The sequence below is a fragment of the Salvelinus alpinus genome, chromosome 28 (assembly GCF_045679555.1).
Source record: "Salvelinus alpinus chromosome 28, SLU_Salpinus.1, whole genome shotgun sequence".
NCBI lineage: Eukaryota > Metazoa > Chordata > Actinopteri > Salmoniformes > Salmonidae > Salvelinus > Salvelinus alpinus.
This window is the reverse complement of record NC_092113.1, coordinates 6,476,725-6,493,973: the sequence shown is the minus strand read 5'-3', so window position 1 is coordinate 6,493,973 and position 17,249 is coordinate 6,476,725. Positions and strand designations below refer to the sequence as shown.

General features: G+C 42.7%; 1 protein-coding gene across 5 annotated transcripts in view; it reads right to left on the bottom strand.

Annotated features, from left to right (window-relative positions):
* The window catches only part of LOC139557030 (DNA (cytosine-5)-methyltransferase 3B-like), a 58,789-nt gene that overhangs the window by 21,327 nt on the left and 20,213 nt on the right, over window positions 1-17,249 (bottom strand). For 4 of the 5 annotated variants that reach the window (XM_071371331.1, XM_071371333.1, XM_071371334.1 and 1 more), the window contains exons 8-16: window positions 16,282-16,389; window positions 13,524-13,665; window positions 12,120-12,242; window positions 11,800-11,844; window positions 9,180-9,259; window positions 7,352-7,464; window positions 4,826-5,008; window positions 4,514-4,608; window positions 4,245-4,390 (exon numbers count right to left, since the gene is read on the bottom strand). In XM_071371331.1, coding sequence (XP_071227432.1) covers window positions 4,245-4,390; window positions 4,514-4,608; window positions 4,826-5,008; window positions 7,352-7,464; window positions 9,180-9,259; window positions 11,800-11,844; window positions 12,120-12,242; window positions 13,524-13,665; window positions 16,282-16,389 — 1,035 coding nt within the window. Of the gene's footprint in view, window positions 1-4,244; window positions 4,391-4,513; window positions 4,609-4,824; window positions 5,009-7,351; window positions 7,465-9,179; window positions 9,260-11,799; window positions 11,845-12,119; window positions 12,243-13,523; window positions 13,666-16,281; window positions 16,390-17,249 lie in introns of all 5 variants that reach the window. The other variant, XM_071371332.1, reaches the window with a different exon arrangement.

The window sequence follows — 17,249 nt, the reverse complement described above, 5'->3', positions numbered from 1 at the left end:
TTAAAATTATAGACTGATAATTTCTTTGTCAGTGGGCAAACGTACAAAATCAGCAGGGGATCAAATACTTTTTTCCCTCACTGTATACTGAGATCATGTGACAGATCATGTGACACTTAGATTGTACACAGGTGGACTATATTTAACTAATTATGTGACTTCTGAAATTAATTGGTTGCACCAGATCTTATTTAGGGGCTTCATGGCAAAGGGGTGAATACATATGCAAGCACCACTTTAAAATTTGTAAAAAATGTTCATTTCACTTCACCAATTTTGACAATTTTGTGTATGTCCATTACATGAAATCCAAATAAAAATCTATTTAAATTACAGGTTGTAATGCAACAAAATAGGAAAAATGCCAAGGGGGTGAATACTTTTGCAAGGCACTGTACGTAATCAGATTAAGTAAAGAGTAAAGTAGAGTAAAGTAGAGTAAAGTAACGCATAACTTTTTCAAATTGGGTATTATTACAGTTAATATACCTGCCGCATGTTTCCATAATCCAATGATTTTGTATTGTTTATAAAATAGCACCAACAATCATTTTTAGAGAGGTTGCACCTCTGATCTTTGCCATTGATGGCTTCTGTGATAGCAAAGCCCATAGAGGGCTTTCCTGTCTAGTGGCAAGTGTTCCCTTTATACATCTCTACATCTCTACGTCTCTACGTCTCTACATCTCTACGTCTCTACATCTCTACGTCTCTACATCTCTACGTCTCTACATCTCTACGTCTCTACATCTCTACGTCTCTACATCTCTACATCTCGAGAGAAAGATTTTGAATGAAAAGATAGGAACTCTGTACAGATGTTTGACTGACTTCAACTTAAATATATACACTACCGTTCAAAAGTTTGGGGTCACTTAGAAATGTCCTTGTTTTCCATGAGTTGCAAAATGAATAGGAAATATAGTCAAGACGTTGACAAGGTTATAAATAATACTTTTTTATTGAAATAATAATTGTGTCCTTCAAACTTTGCTTTCTTCAAAGAACCCTCCACTTGCAGTAATTACAGCCTTGCAGAACTTTGGCATTCAAGTCGTCAATTTGTTGAGGTAATCTGAAGAGATTTCACCCCATGCTTCCTGAAGCACTTCCCACAAGTTGGATTGGCTTGATGGGCACTTCTTACGTACCATACGGTCAAGCTGCTCCCACAACAGCTCAATCGGGTTGAGATCCGGTGACTGTGCTGGCCACTCCATTATAGACAGAATAGCAGCTGACTGCTTCTTCCCTACCCTAAATAGTTATTGCATAGTTTGTAGCTGTGCTTTGGGTCATTGTCCTGTTGTAGGAGGAAATTGTCTCAAATTAAGCGCCATCCACAGGGTATGGCATGGCGTTGCAAAATGGAGTGATAGCCTTCATTCTTCAAGATCCCTTTTACCCTGTACAAATCTCCCACTTTACCACCACCAAACCCCCCCTAACCATCACATTGCCCCCACCATGCTTGACAGATGGTGTCAAGCACTCCTCTAGCATCTTTTAATTTTTTCTGCATCTCACGAATGTTCTTCTTTGTGATCTGAACACCTCAAAATTTGATTTGTCTGTCCATAACACTTTTTTCCAATCTTCCTCTGTCCAGTGTCTATGTTCTTTTGCCCAGCTTAATCTTTTATTTTTATTAGCCAGTCTGAGATATGGCTTTTTCTTTACAACTCTGCCTAGAAGGCCAGCATCCCGGAGTCGTCTCTTCACTGTTGACGTTGAGACTGGTGTTTTGCGGGTACTATTTAATGAAGCTGCCAGTTGAGGACTTGTGAGGCGTCTGTTTTAGAGGACGACCGATTAATTGGCATGGCCGATTAATTAGGGCCGATTTCAAGTTTTCATAACAATCGGTAATTAGCATTTTTGGATGCCGATTATGGCTGATTACATTGCACTCCACGAGGAGACTGCGTGGCAGGCTGACCACCTGTTACGCGAGTGCAGCAAGGAGCCGAGGTAAGTTGCTAGCTAGCATTAAACTTATCTTATAAAAAACAATCAATCTTAACATAGTCACTAGTTAACTACACATGGTTGATGATATTACTAGTTTAACTAGCTTGTCCTGCGTTGCATATAATCAATGCGGTGCCTGTTAATTTATCATCAAATCAGTGTAAGCAGAGTCACGGTATATGCAGCAGTTTGGGCCGCCTGGCTCGTTGCGAACTGTGTGAAGACCATTTCTTCCTAACAAAGACCGTAATTCATTTGCCAGAATTTTCCATAATTATGACATAACATTGAAGGTTGTGCAATGTAACAGCAATATTTAGACTTAGGGTTGCCACCTGTTAGATAAAATACGGAACGGTTCCGTATTTCACTGAAAGAATAAACGTTTTGTTTTCGAAATGATAGTTTCCGGATTTTACCATATTAATGACCAAAGGCTCGAATTTCTGTGTGTTTATTGTATTATAATTAAGTCTATAATTTGATATTTGATAGAACAGTCTGACTGAGCGGTGGTAGGCAGCAGCAGGCTCGTAAGCATTCATTCAAACAGCACTTTCCTGCATTTGCCAGCAGCTCTTCGCAATGCTTGGAGCATAGCGCTGTTTATGACTTCAAGCCTATCAACTCACGGGATTAGGCTGGCAATACTATAGTGCCTATAAAGACATTCAATAGTCAAAGGTATATGAAATACAAATGTTATAGAGAAATAGTCCTATAAATTCATATAATAACTACAACCTAAAACTGGGAATATTGAAGACTCATGTTAAAAGGAACCATCAGCTTTCATATGTTCTCATGTTCTGAGCAAGGAACTTAAACGTTAGCTTTTTTACATGGCACATATTGCACTTTTACTTTCTTCTCCAACACTGTGTTTTTGCATTATTTAAACCAAATTGAACCTGTTTCATTATTTATTTGATTATATCATATATATGTATTATTTTAAGTTAAAATAAAAGTGTTCATTCAGTATTGTTGTAATTGTCATTATTACAAATATATATGTAAAAATCGTCCGATTAATTGGTATCAGATTTTTTGGGTCCTCCAATAATCGGTATCGGCGTTGAAAAATCATATTCGGTCGACATCTAGTCTGTTTCTCAAACTAGACACTCTAATGTACTTGTTCTCTTGCTCAGTTGTACACCGGGGCCTCCCACTCCTCTTTATATTCTGGTTAGAGACAGTTTGCGCTGTTCTGTGAAGGGAGTAGTAAACAGCGTTGTATGAGGTCTTCAGTTTCTTGGCAATTTCTCGCATGAAATAGCCTTAATTTCTCAGAACAAGAATAAACTGACGAGTTTCAGAAGAAAGTTCTTTGTTTCTGGCCATTTTGAGCTTGTAATCGAACCCACAAATGCTGATGCTCCAGATACTCAACTAGTCTAAAGAAGGCCAGTTTTATTGCTTCTTTAATCAGAACAGTTTTCAGCTGTGCTAACATAATTGCAAACAGGTTTTCTAATGATTAATTAGCCTTTTAAAATGATAAACTTGGATTAGCTAACACAACGTGCCGTTGGAACACAGGAGTGATGGTTGCTGATAATGGGCCTCTGTACACCTATGTAGATATTCCATTAAGAAATCAGCAATTTCCAGCTACAATAGTCATTTACAACATTAACAATGTCTGCACTGTATTTCTGATCAATTTGATGTTATTTTAATGGGAAAAAAATTGCTTTTCTTTCAAAAACAAGGACATTTCTGAGTGACCCCTAACTTTTGAACGGTAGTGTATATGGCTAACTAAGCAGCCCATATGATAGCGCAGTACTTGTAGGCTAGTACAGGAAAGCAGCGCCACCGATGAAAGGAGAAACCAGCGATCAACCCCGAGTTAATAAGTAGCCTATCTTTGGTAGAGCACGCACGGTTCGCCTTGCTCCCTCCGACAGTCAAACAGGGAGATTGAGATTTTCTCCATGAAAGTAACACAAAGTAATATAACTTATTACTTTCCACACAAAGTAATATTGTAAAGTAACGCGTTACTTTTGCTAAATATAACGATAGTTCGTCATATGTTGAATTAGGAGAAGGAAAAGAAGCACCTGCTTTACACAACAACATAATGAGTCATTGGGGAAGGGATTGGATATTTGCTTTAGAGACAAACCTAGTACTCTACTCTCCCCTCTCTCACCCCTCCATCTATATGATTTAACTCAGATTCCATTTGTTCTGCCCACCCATATGTAAAGACTGTGAAGAGAGAAGAGAGAGAGAGAAAGAGGGAGATTTGATCTGCTTACATTCTTCCTGGAGATGTTGCGCACATCGTGCACATACTGGATTCTTCCTTCATGTCGGACGACCCCCACCGATATGGAATCTTCACACACCTCTGATGCAATATAATGATCCACTTTGAATCCTAGGTCTCGTAGCACTAAGTAGCCTAAACACACACAGGTCAACAGATATTTTTTTGCGGGTTCTGAATATTACACTTGAGTAATGCATTGACACCTATGCGCACGCGAGCGAGCGAGCACGCGCACACACACACACACACACTTACCAGTGGCGATGCCATCGAACAGTGAGAGCACGCGGATGGGGCGCCTCTGTTCTGCAGGGACAGCCCGGTAGATCTTTGGGCTTTCCTGAGAAACATATAGACCAAATCAAAATGTTTATATAAACAAACACAGACACTGTATGTACTGTAGTAATGTTGCTATGAGTGGGACCCTGAAGTTTTCCTGTCCCTGTGACCTGACCAAGAAGAACGGCAGGCCCTAGATACTGTATGAGCTAAGTTAGTTTGGCCTCGGTAGTGGGACAAGGGTCAATGTGAGGAGTTAACTAAAGCATCTTGATGGGACTCACAAACTCCTGGCCGTTGTCGTTGACGAAGAACTCCTGCAGCTTCATGCTCCAGTCGTGGCGTCGTTTGAGCACGCCGTAGTTCTGCAGGGGCTGGCACATGAAGCAGCGCCACGGATCCAGGTTACGGGCACTGTTCGACGCCCCTGCGCCCACCAGCATGTCCAGACAGTCGACACAGAAACACCTGTAGGGGAGGAGACAGAAGTGTATGATAAGGTTGAGGGGGGAAAAGGGGAGATGGACGAGTAGGGGAGGGGAGAGGGGGAGGGAAAGGGTGGAGGGAAGGCAGGGGGAGAGAGGGAGAGGGATATGGGGAGGGAGTGGGGGAAAGAGGGAGACGAGAGGAAAGGCAGGGAGAGAGAGGGATATGTGGGGGAGGGAGAGAGAGCGATATGTGGGGAAAGAGAGATACGGGGGGAGGGGGAGAGAGATATGTGGCAGGGGGAGAGAGATATGGGGCAGGGGGAGAGAGATATGGGGCAGGGGAGAGAGATATGGGACAGGGGGAGAGAGAGATATGGGGGGAGAGAGAGATATGGGAGAGGGAGAGAGAGATTTGGGGGGAGGGGAGGAGAGATATGGGGGAGGGGAGGGGAGGAGAGATATGGGGGGAGGGGAAGAGAGATATGGGGGGAGGGGAGGATATATATGGGGGGAGGGGGAGAGATATGGGGGGAGGGGAGGAGATATATGGGGGAGGGGAGGAGAGGAGGAGATATATGGGTGGAGGGGAGGAGATATGGGGGGAGGGGAGGAGAGATATGGGGGGAGGGGAGGAGAGATATGGGGGGAGGGGAGGAGAGATATGGGGGGAGGGGAGGAGAGATATGGGGGGAGGGGAGGAGAGATATGAGGGGAGGGGGAGATATATGGGGGGAGGGGAGGAGATATATGGGGGGAGGGGAGGAGATATATGGGGGGAGGAGAGGAGATATATGGGGGGAGGAGAGGAGAGATATGGGGGGAAGGGGAGAGATATGGGGGGAGGGGAGGAGATATATGGGGGGAGGAGAGAAAGCAGAGAGAGAAAGCAGGTGGAACTAGTGAAAATAAAAGGTGACACCGAGAGGAAACATATACAGTGCTGTGAACAAGTATTTGCCACCTTTCTGATTTTCTCTATTTTGTATATTTTTTATACTGAATGTTATCAGATCTTTAACCAAAATCTAATATTGGATAAAGTTGACAAATAATTGTAAAAAATTATACCTCATTTATTTAATTGACAAAGTTATGCAACAACCAATTCCCTCATGTGAAAAACTCAATAACTGGTTGTGCCACCTTTAGCTGCAATGCCTGCAACCAAATGCTTCCTGTAGCGACATTAGAGATCAGTCTGTGGAGGAATTTTGGCCCGGTCTTGCATGCAGAACTGCTTTAACTCAGCAACATTTGTAGGTTTTCAAGCATGAACTGCTCGTTTCAAGTCTTGCCACAACATCTCAAATGGGATTAGGTCTGGACATTGACTAGGCCATTCCAAAACTTCATATTTGTTGCTATTTAACCATTTTCATGTAGACTTGATTGTGTGTTTTGGATCATTGTCTTGCTGCATGACCCAGCTGCGCTTCAGCTTCAACTCACAGACAGATGGCCTGACATTCTCCTGTAGAATTCTCTGATACAGAACAGAATTCATGGTTCCTTCTATTAGGGCAAGTCGTCGTTCTGAGGCAGCTGAGCATGCCCAAACCATCACACTACCAACCCCATGCTTGATATGGTATGAGGTTCTTACTGTGGAATTCAGTGTTTGGTTTTTGCCAGGCATAATGGGACCCATGTCGTCCAAAAAGTTATACTTTTGACTCATCTGTCCATAGAACATTCTACCAAGAGTCTTGATGATCATCCAGGCGATTTCTTTTGGCAAACTTGAGTCAACATTTTGGATGAGATGGGTCCCATTACATCTGGCAAAAACCAAACAGTACATTCAGTATAAAAAATATGTAAAAATAGAAAACAAATACTTTTTCACAGCACTGTACTTCTAATCAACAGGTTAGAGAGAAAGGAGAGTGAAAGAAAAAGTAGAAGCTGACTGAGAAGGCAGCACGTAAAAGAGGGTTGAAATGAACTAAGATACAGCAGATTACAGTTAAGACGCAGAATATTACACTAATGATACAGTATAGATACAGCCCGTGTCCCAAATAGCACCATATTCCCTAGTGCACTACTTTTGACCACATCCCATAAAGTAGTGCACTGCACTTTTAGAAAAAAAGGGTTCCAAGAGCGTTCTTCAGCTGCCCCCAAAGGAGAACCCTTTTTGGTTCCACGTAGAACCCTTTTGGGTTCCATGCAGAAACCTCACTGGAAAGGGTTCTACCTGGAACCCAAAAGGGTTCTTCAAAAGGATTCTCCGATGGGGACGGCGGAATAACCTTTTTTGGTTCTAGAAAGCGCCCCCTTTTTTCCCGTAAGACTGTATAAAAGGGACACGGGCAACATTTGGGCCACACTCGCAGAAGATTACCGCGATACGGTTAACGAGGTGAGTGTTGAGTCCCACCTGCAGCAGTTGGCGTTCCCACACAGTAGCACCTCGCGCCCCCCGCAGCACACCGTGCAGTACGACTGGTAGCCGTCGTCATCATACATGTAGGAGATCTCCAGGTACACGTCCTACAACACGCACGCAACAACAGTCATTAACAACAATATCTAGACGCCAGTCTTGATTTACAGAACAAAACAATAAAAAATACCACATTTCTTGACACCAGGATCTTTAATCAGTTGGAGCATGTATGGTGAGGCAGGAAATCAAACAAGAATGCGAATACCGTCATAGGATGCCACCTTTCCAACAAGTCAGTTCATCAAATGTCTGCCCTGCTAGAGCTGCCCCAGTCAACTGTCAGTTCTGTTATTGTGAAGTGGAAACATCTAGTGGTAACAACAGGTCAGACACAAAGCGGTAGGCCACACAAGCTCACAGAACGGGACCGCCGAGTGCTGAAGCTCGTAGCTCGTAAAAATCATCTGTCCTCACTCCCGAGTTCCCAAACGGCCTCTGGAAGCAATGTCAGCACAAGAACTGTTCATCGGGAGCTTCATGACATGGGTTTCCATGGTCAAGCAGCCGCACACAAGCCTAAGATCACCATGCGCAATGCCAAGCGTCGGCCAGAGTGGTGTAAAGTTCGCCGCCATTAGACTCTGGAGCAGTGGAAACACGTTCTCTGGAGTGACGCATCACCACCCGGCAGTCCCGACGGACAAATCTGGGTTTGGCGGATGTCAGGAGAACACTACCTACCTGAATGCATAGTGCCAACTGTAAAGTTTGGTGGAGGAGGAATAATGTCTGGGTCTGTTGTCTGTTTTCATGGTTCGGTCTAGGCCTCAGTTCCTGGGAAGGGAAATCTTAACATCTGTGTATTTTAAACACAGAGACCAAAGTCCACAGACACAAAGGCACCGCTCTGGGACACATTGTATAACACATTGACAAAGCTGTAAACTGACATCAACATCACTGCAATTGTACCAGTCACTCACCATGCACCCATTGCACTTAACAAGGGGCTGAACCATAGCTATTTGAACTATGATGGCCCATAAAAACAAAGCTGCTAATAATAAAGAGAATCCTTGAGCCAGTAGTTTCTATAAGAACAACCTGAGACCTCGATAAATCTGGATAAAGGCCATTGCTTCAGAAACCCAATAAGATGATGTGATTAGACCTGGGTTCAAAAATGATTTGCAATCCTAACAAATCTTTTAGCTGGGCTTAATTGAGCTTTCCTGGAGCAAATAGAATAGTCGCAATGCCACAAACCTGGCCCCTCTGGCACTCCATACAAGCTAAAGCAAACGCTAAAAGTATTTGGAAAGTTCCAAATAGTAATTGAACCCAGGTCAGGATGATATGACGTAATATGATCATGTAGGGAACATTCACGCCTGTGGTAATGATCTATTGGACTGGGGGTATGTCAATAGAAGCAGTCAGCCAGGCCTGGTATCGATGCTTCTAGTCCCTTACACAAGAGAGACAGGCCTAGGCATGTCTCACTCTTAAGTTCTGAACACAGTGGTTCTATTGACAAAATAGCTCTAGATGACTTCTGTGGAAAGTCTTCTTCCAGAGAGCCGCACAAACACATGGATAAACACTATCACCCAGCGCAGGGATTCAGGATTGGATTATATGTTTAGGTAGGTCGGTGTCATTCACCTCAGGGTGTCCTCACTCTTTCAATGGGATCTAGACTCAGTGGCGGTTGGTAAAGATGGCTGTGTGAGACTGATGACAGTGATGACAGTGTAAATGTAATATAGGTGTATTTCTTGTCAGCGTGAATGAGAGGGCATTAGAGAAGTGCACTAACCTTGCATGCTTGGCAAAGGCCTCCTTCAAAAAGTGGGTGGAAGGTTGCCACTCTTGTCTTCCCGCAAGAGATGCAAAAGTCTGCACGAAACAAATATGAGATGGACGAAGACTTTCGACGAAAACACTTTTCGCAGCTCATGTTCAACAGCTACGGTGTCTTCAGAAAGTATTCAAACCCCTTGACCTTTTTCCACATTTTGTTACGTTACAGCCTGAATTTAAAACGGGTTGAGGTGTTTTTTAGTCACTGGCCTACACACAATACCCCATAAGGTCAAAATGTGAAGGGGAAAAAAAGGAATACAAAATGAAAAGCTGAAATGTCTTGAGTCAATAAATAGTCAACCCCTTTGTTATGGCTAGCCTAAATAAGTTCAGGAGTATAAATGTGCTTATAAGTTGCATGGACTCACTCTGTGTGCAATAAAAGTGTTTAACATGATTTTTTAAATGGACTACCTCAACTCTACCACACACATACAGTGAGGGAAAAAAGTATTTGATCCCCTGCTGATTTTGTACGTTTGCCTACTGACAAAGAAATTATCAGTCTATAATTTTAATGGTAGGTTTATTTGAACAGTGAGAGACAGAATAACAACAAAAATATCCAGAAAAACGCATGTCAAAAATGTTATAAATTGATTTGCATTTTAATGAGGGAAATAAGTATTTGACCCCCTCTCAATCAGAAAGATTTCTGGCTCCCAGGTGTCTTTCATACAGGTAACGAGCTGAGATTAGGAGCACACTCTTAAAGGGAGTGCTCCTAATCTCAGTTTCTTACCTGTATAAAAGATACCTGTCCACAGAAGCAATCAATCAATCAGATTCCAAACTCTCCACCATGGCCAAGACCAAAGAGCTCTCCAAGGATGTCAGGGACAAGATTGTAGATCTACACAAGGCTGGAATGGGCTACAAGACCATTGCCAAGCAGCTTGGTGAGAAGGTGACAACAGTTGGTGCGATTATTCGCAAATGGAAGAAACACAAAATAATTGTCAAACTCCCTTGGCCTAGGGCTCCATGCAAGATCTCACCTCATGGAGTTGCAATGATCATGCGAATGGTGAGGAATCAGCCCAGAACTACACAGGAGGATCTTGTCAATGATCTCAAGGCAGCTGGGACCATAGTCACCAAGAAAACAATTGGTAACACACTACGCCGTGAAGGACTGAAATCCTGCAGCGCCCGCAAGGTCCCCTGCTCAAGAAAGCACATATACATGCCCGTCTGAAGTTTGCCAATGAACATCTGAATGATTCAGAGGACAACTGGGTGAACGTGTTGTGGTCAGACGAGACCAAAATGGAGTTCTTTGGCATCAACTCAACTTGCCGTGTTTGGAGGAGGAGGAATGCTGCCTATGACCCCAAGAAACCATCCCCACCGTCAAACATGGAGGTGGAAACATTATGCTTTGGGGGTGTTTTTCTGCTAAGGGGACAGGACAACTTCACCGCATCAAAGGGACGATGGACGGGGCCATGTGCCGTCAAATCTTGGGTGAAAACCTCCTTCCCTCAGCCAGGGTATTGAAAATGGGTCGTGGATGGGTATTCCAGCATGACAATGACCCAAAACACACGGCCAAGGCAACAAAGGAGTGGCTCAAGAAAAAGCACATTAAGGTCCTGGAGTGGCCTAGCCAGTCTCCAGACCTTAATCCCATAGAAAATCTGTGTAGGGAGCTGAAGGTTCGAGTTGCCAAACGTCAGCCTCGAAACCTTAATGACTTGAAGAAGATCTGCAAAGAGGAGTGGGACAAAATCCCTCCTGAGATGTGTGCAAACCTGGTGGCCAACTACAAGAAACGTCTGACCTCTGTGATAGCCAACAAGGGTTTTGCCACCAAGTACTAAGTCATGTTTTGCAGAGGGGTCAAATACTTATTTCCCTCATTAAAATGCAAATCAATTTATAAAATTTTTGACATGCGTTTTTCTGGATTTTTTTGTTGATATTCTGTCTCTCACTGTTCAAATAAACCTACCATTAAAATTACAGACTGATCATTTCAATGTCAGTGGGCAAACGAACAAAATCAGCAGGGGATCAAATACTTTTTTCCCTCACTGTACAAGTATCTGTAAGGTCCCGAGGGTGGAGCAGTGATTTTAAAACACAGATTCAACCACAAAGACCAGGGAGGATTTCCAATGCCTTGCAAAGAAGGGCACCTATTGGTAGATGGGTAAAAAAAAAGAAGCAGACATTGAATATCCCTTTGACCATGGTGAAGTCATTAATTCCACTTTGGATGGTGTATCAATACACCCAGTCACTACAAAGATACAGGTGTCCTTCCTAAGGATTGCACCATGAGGTCAAAGGTGATTTTAAAATAGTTACAGAGTTTAATGGCTGTTATAGGAGAAAACTGAGGATGGATCAACAACATTGTAGTTACTCCACAATACTAACCTAATTGACAGAGTGAAAAGAAGGAATGGGTGGGTGAGGAAGAAAATAACAATTTAATTCATTTTGAATTCAGGCTGTAACCCAACAAAATGTGGAATAAGTCAAGGGGTATGAATACTTTCTACAATATCTGAATGCCCTTGTATGTCAACTAGAAAGAAATATCTGAAACTAAAAGGAGAACGTACCTTCTATACTTCTGTTATTCTTCAAAACTTCATGCACCATTTGTTCTGAAGGGCAGAGAGGAGAGAGAGACACATGCAGGTGAATAATTAAAGACAGGTCTTGAGTCACATGAATAATAACATGCCATAGCAATAAATCACAGACGACTCCAGGATCGTATTCATTAGGGCATAAAATGTTAGAAAAATGTTGCAACGGAAATGAGAAATGAGTGTTTCTTATAGTAGTAGTCCCCTCCCCGTTTCTGTTTTCTTCCGTTTGGTGACTAATAAATACGATCCTGATAACCCCAGGTTGACCCGTTTGGTTGACCTCTGACCTCGACTGTAGACCTCCTCTGGGCCGCTTTTGGCCTTACACAGGCTGATGCGGGGCCTCTTGGCTGTCGGGAAATACTCTGGCAGACTGACGTCCAAAACCTGGTGGTTCAACGTGTTGCTATCTGGAGAGGACAAACCCACACACACACAGACAGACAACCGTCAAAGCATGTAGAAGAAAGTATACTATACCTAAAATACTCTATAAATACATGTAATATTACTGTATACCAGTTGATATTACTGTGTATTATTGGCCAAGTAATATCGGCCCACTAGACCCGACAAACCCATTGAACCCTTACCTCTGGAGTATGGTGGATGACATAATGAAACCTACTAAACAGGAGACAACCCTTAACAACCCGAGTGTGAGTACCAGTCTTTTCTGCTAACATTCCACTCCTTGTCATTGCAAAAGAGACTGGCCTTTTGGCAATCTCAACATTCAGTATGCGCTGTATTTACTGTGGTTGCTCATTGGTTGTTGGAAATAACATAACATTTTTATGATCTAGGCCATTTTGACTTTGTGGCTGTGGTAACTAGTGGAAACCGGAGCACAGGAAGTGGATTAGCTAAAGGAACTGCTACCTAGGCTATAACCACCCCTCCTCTCTAATGAAATACCAATGTGCCAACATACAGTTAACCCATCATGTGAGAGAGAGAGGAGAGGCAGATTAGGATGCCAAGAAGAGACAGGAATAAATTACCTAAGTCTTAAAAGTATTTAATAAAAAAAGTGTCATATTGATCGAGAGAAAGTAATGGTGGAACTCTTAAATATGTCAGCAACTATTGTCTCAGCCATAACTGGGGCTATCGTTTAAAGCCACAATATGTAACTTTTTGGGGCGACCCGACCAAATTTACATAGAAATATGAGTTATGGATCTGTCACTCTCAAGAAGCAGTAGATCTGTTATATATGCGCTATTTCTATGCTTCCTGTTCATAAATGTTGTTTTTGCGTCTTTTATTTTTCGATTTTGTACACCAGCTTCAAAAAGCAGAAAATATAATATTTTTGGTTATTGAAAATATATTTCACAGCGGTTTAGATGGTACAATAAACTGAAAGCACCTGAACTATTAGAATTTTAGCAACAAAATGGCAGAGCAATTTCTGCATATTGCACCTTTAAGTTGGGTGCTATAACAGTGATCTATTGGACTACATATGTACTTCCTAGGTACATTCACAATTACTGTATGATGTGAAAACTAAAATATTGCTTCAAGGGATCATTCGCATTTGAGAAGTTTCAACAACAAAACAATTCTAAATAGTTAACTATCCCTTTAACATGCCCATACTAGACAAGACAGGAGGAGGCAGGAGAAAACACCAGCCATGACATTTAGACCTTATATTGGTGGCTTTGGTTGGTGAGTCTCACCAGGGTTGTCTGTGGGTTTGAGGCCTTCTTGGCCCTTAGGTAGGAAGCCCCCGATGGCCCAGTCCAGCATGGGCTTGACTTGGTCCTCTGGCCCCTCTGATTCACACTGAGGGAACGTCTTCTCAGCACGCAGACTTGCCATCTGAGAGAGGGAGGGGGAAAGGGAGGGGGGGGAGAAGGAGAGAGGGAAGGGAGGTAGAAGGAGAGGGAGGAGGTTAGGGGGAAGATAATAAGAGATGGGAGGGAGAGAGAAAGTGAGAGGAGAAGGGGGAAGAGGGGCAGAGAGAAAAATGGAGCTGAGAAGAGATGAGTGTCAGCCTTGCTAAACAAACAGATGATCAGACAGGCAGCTAGGTACTCTATACAGACAGTCAAGCACACGAGAGAGACCAAACAGACCTGGTAGACAGAGACAACAGACTGAACTAGGCTACTACAAGAAGGGGCTTGTGCTCGCAGACAGACAGACGGACAGACAGACAGACAGACAGACAGACAGACAAGTCTTCCACTTTCTCTCTATCTCACAAAGGCGGACAGATCATCATTAACCAGAGAAAAGAGTCAAACAAACACAAACACACAAAAGAACAAGACAAGGAGACAAGAACAAGTAGGGTCGGCCCGCTCATTAGGCAGCATTTTCGGAGTACGGCATTTTCTGAGCTAAACTCGCCAAGAAGCACCTCCAACAACACATAAAACCTCACATAATTCTGCTAAAAATCTATGACAATTTCTCTCAACCAATGGCATATGGTCTTTTTAGGTGAGCGCTGACGCCGCCTTGGGATAAACAGTGCCCACTTTGTCAAAGGCAAGGACGCAAAATATTTATCTTGTCCATTCCCAGCGTGCTTCTCCAGAGTGCTGTTGGAGAGATTCATCTCTGCAGTGCTCCAACCAACGTTCCGTCCCAAAAATTATCTGACATAAATCATGAATCAGGATATAGCATATAGTAGACAGAGTAGGCTATGTGGCCTTTTCTGTAGCCTACAGGCTGGAGATAAAATGAATGGCAATACATCATGTTTCTCCGATCGAATAGCCTAACCTAAATGGCGGCCAATCCGATAAAAAAATGCGCTGAGATGTTAACAAACAACATATCCTAAACACAGGACAGGTAAAATGGACAATCAGGCTACTCACAACTTCTGTCCAGGAGTTTCATCCCGTGGGTTAAATTGTCATGATCAGTGGTTTCAAGTATGTATCCATATATTTTTGACAAGCTGATCATAGCGAAAAAGTAAAATATTGATTCAATATTTTTGCATTTCTCGCTGTGTAAACACATTGCAAATAGGCTCAGGATAACTTCTTTAAAAAAATTAAAAATTTAACCAGGCAAGTCAGTTAAGAACAAATTCTTATTTACAATGACAGCCTAGGAACAGTGGTTAACTGCCATGTTCAGGGGCAGAATGACCGATTTTTGCCTTATCAGCTCGGGGATTTGATCTAGCAACCTTTTGGTTACTGCCCCATCGCTCTAACCACTAGGCTACCTGCCACCCCTGAACTCCTCCAGATAAAGGTGGATAGCTGATATTCAGAGTTTAAATAGCCAAATGTATTAGTCACAGGAATAAGGCCTAATAAAGGCAATACGGTGGGACTACCACATGGATGGGCATTGATAAAACTCCATTACGGGTAGACATGGTAGGCAACCCCAGTAAGCACGGACCGACGCTGACGTCATCTGGACGTCTTTTTTGGAGTGTTTTACAAACGGTAGGCCTACCACAAAGATGGACACTCATCAAATTTATTTGATTTCCACGTCCACAGAAGTTGGTTTTTGGTCCGGTCCAGACCAAATCTGAACCAATCATAGATGGCTATGTTTGGTTTAGATCTGGTGCGGTCTGGCCTTAATTTCAACGTCCACGGACATAGATTTTTGGTCTATAAATTATGTATTGGTCTATAGATGATGTATTTTCAACTTTAATTCAGAACCAAAAATTAACCTTATTTCAACATCCGGAAAATAAGAATTTTCACCTTTCATTCAGAACCTAAATTTAAGCTAACTTCAAAGTCTGGAAAATATGTATTTTAGACTTCTTTTCAATGTCATGTTGCTTACCTATCTATCTATCTATCTATCTATCTATCTATCTATCTATCTATCTGTCTGTCTATCTGTCTGTCTGTCTGTCTGTCTGTCTGTCTGTCTGTCTGTCTGTCTGTCTGTCTGTCTGTCTGTCTGTCTGTCTGTCTGTCTGTCTGTCTGTCTTCAAAGATTATTAACAGCTCCTCATATTGAGAGACTGATAAAGGAACTGCAGGGAAAGCAAGGCCCTTTATTGACTTTATTGTGCAGCTGTCACACACGCACACAGGCAACCACAGTTATATTGACATGCACACAAGCACACACACACACCTGACATGAAGGAAGATAGGCACTAGGCAGGTAAGTGTTAAACCACCCACACACACCTGCCACTAAATGAAGGAATGTAGGCACTAGGCAGGTAAGTGTTAAACCACCCACACACACCTGCCACTAAATGAAGGAATGTAGGCACTAGGCAGGTAAGTGTTAAACCACCCACACACACCTGCCACTAAATGAAGGAAGATAGGCACTAGGCAGGTAAGTGTTAAACCACCCACACACACCTGCCACTAAATGAAGGAAGGTAGGCACTAGGCAGGTAAGTGTTAAACCACACACATAAAGCCTTTCTCACTCTGTCACATTCTTCTTCAACCCCCCCCCCTCCTCCTCCTTCCTTACCTCCAGCGCCTGGAAGATGGCCCTGCGGTAGGATGTCAGCTTGGCGTAGGAGGCCTGGTTGAAGAACTTGGGGAAAGCAGTGATGGAGTCCAGCTTGTCAGCAGACACCTGGGGGAAGGATGATGAGTGGAGATGTGGAGGGTTAAACGCTCATTCATTGCTTCGCTGTAAAACAACGTCCGCATTCACACAGGGGGGAATTCCGACACAAGTTAAGCATGGGCGTGGAATGGAATTCCCTTTTTTATGCCCTTTTTCTCTCTATTCACTCGCTATTCATTTGGGATGTAGATCGAATAAATGAAGGTGTGGCGGAGGTGTGTCTACAGATAATCCCTATTCTGACCTTGACTTAATTCCCTAATAATTCCACCACCTTTACACGCGAGGAAACTGTAAATAAGGTCTAGCGAACCGACCGGTTCCAAGTGGGGGAGAAAAACATCTACACCATTCTCCATGCACTGTCATTTACAACTTGATAAGAGCTAGTGATAATAACTAGGTAAATGATAAGGGAATTGTAAATATAAATGACAATTGTTTTAGATCTATTTTACCAAAGAAAAATGTGAAACTAGTCATATGGCAGCTAACTGAAGCATATCAACATATCAACTTTCACAAAGTAAAGTTTAGCATTTCATGTGTACAGCCTTTTAACTTGCAGGGATGGGCACTCTCTAATGTCTTAATTATAATCTACCCCGACTTTCTCTGTTTTACGATTTCTATCATGTTAAATATTAGCCACTATCAGTATTGACTGTCAGCAGGAATAATAACCACAGATATTCAACTGCCAATTTACTATTAGTTCCCTTCAGTTGGTATAGCCTACATGATCATTTTATTACATTGTTTCGTTTACCTTCATTTGCTTCCTCTGTAAACGGTTGTGAGGCCGGTTGGACATACTGCCAAATTCTCTAAAATGACGCTGGAGGCAGCTTATGGTAGAGAAATGA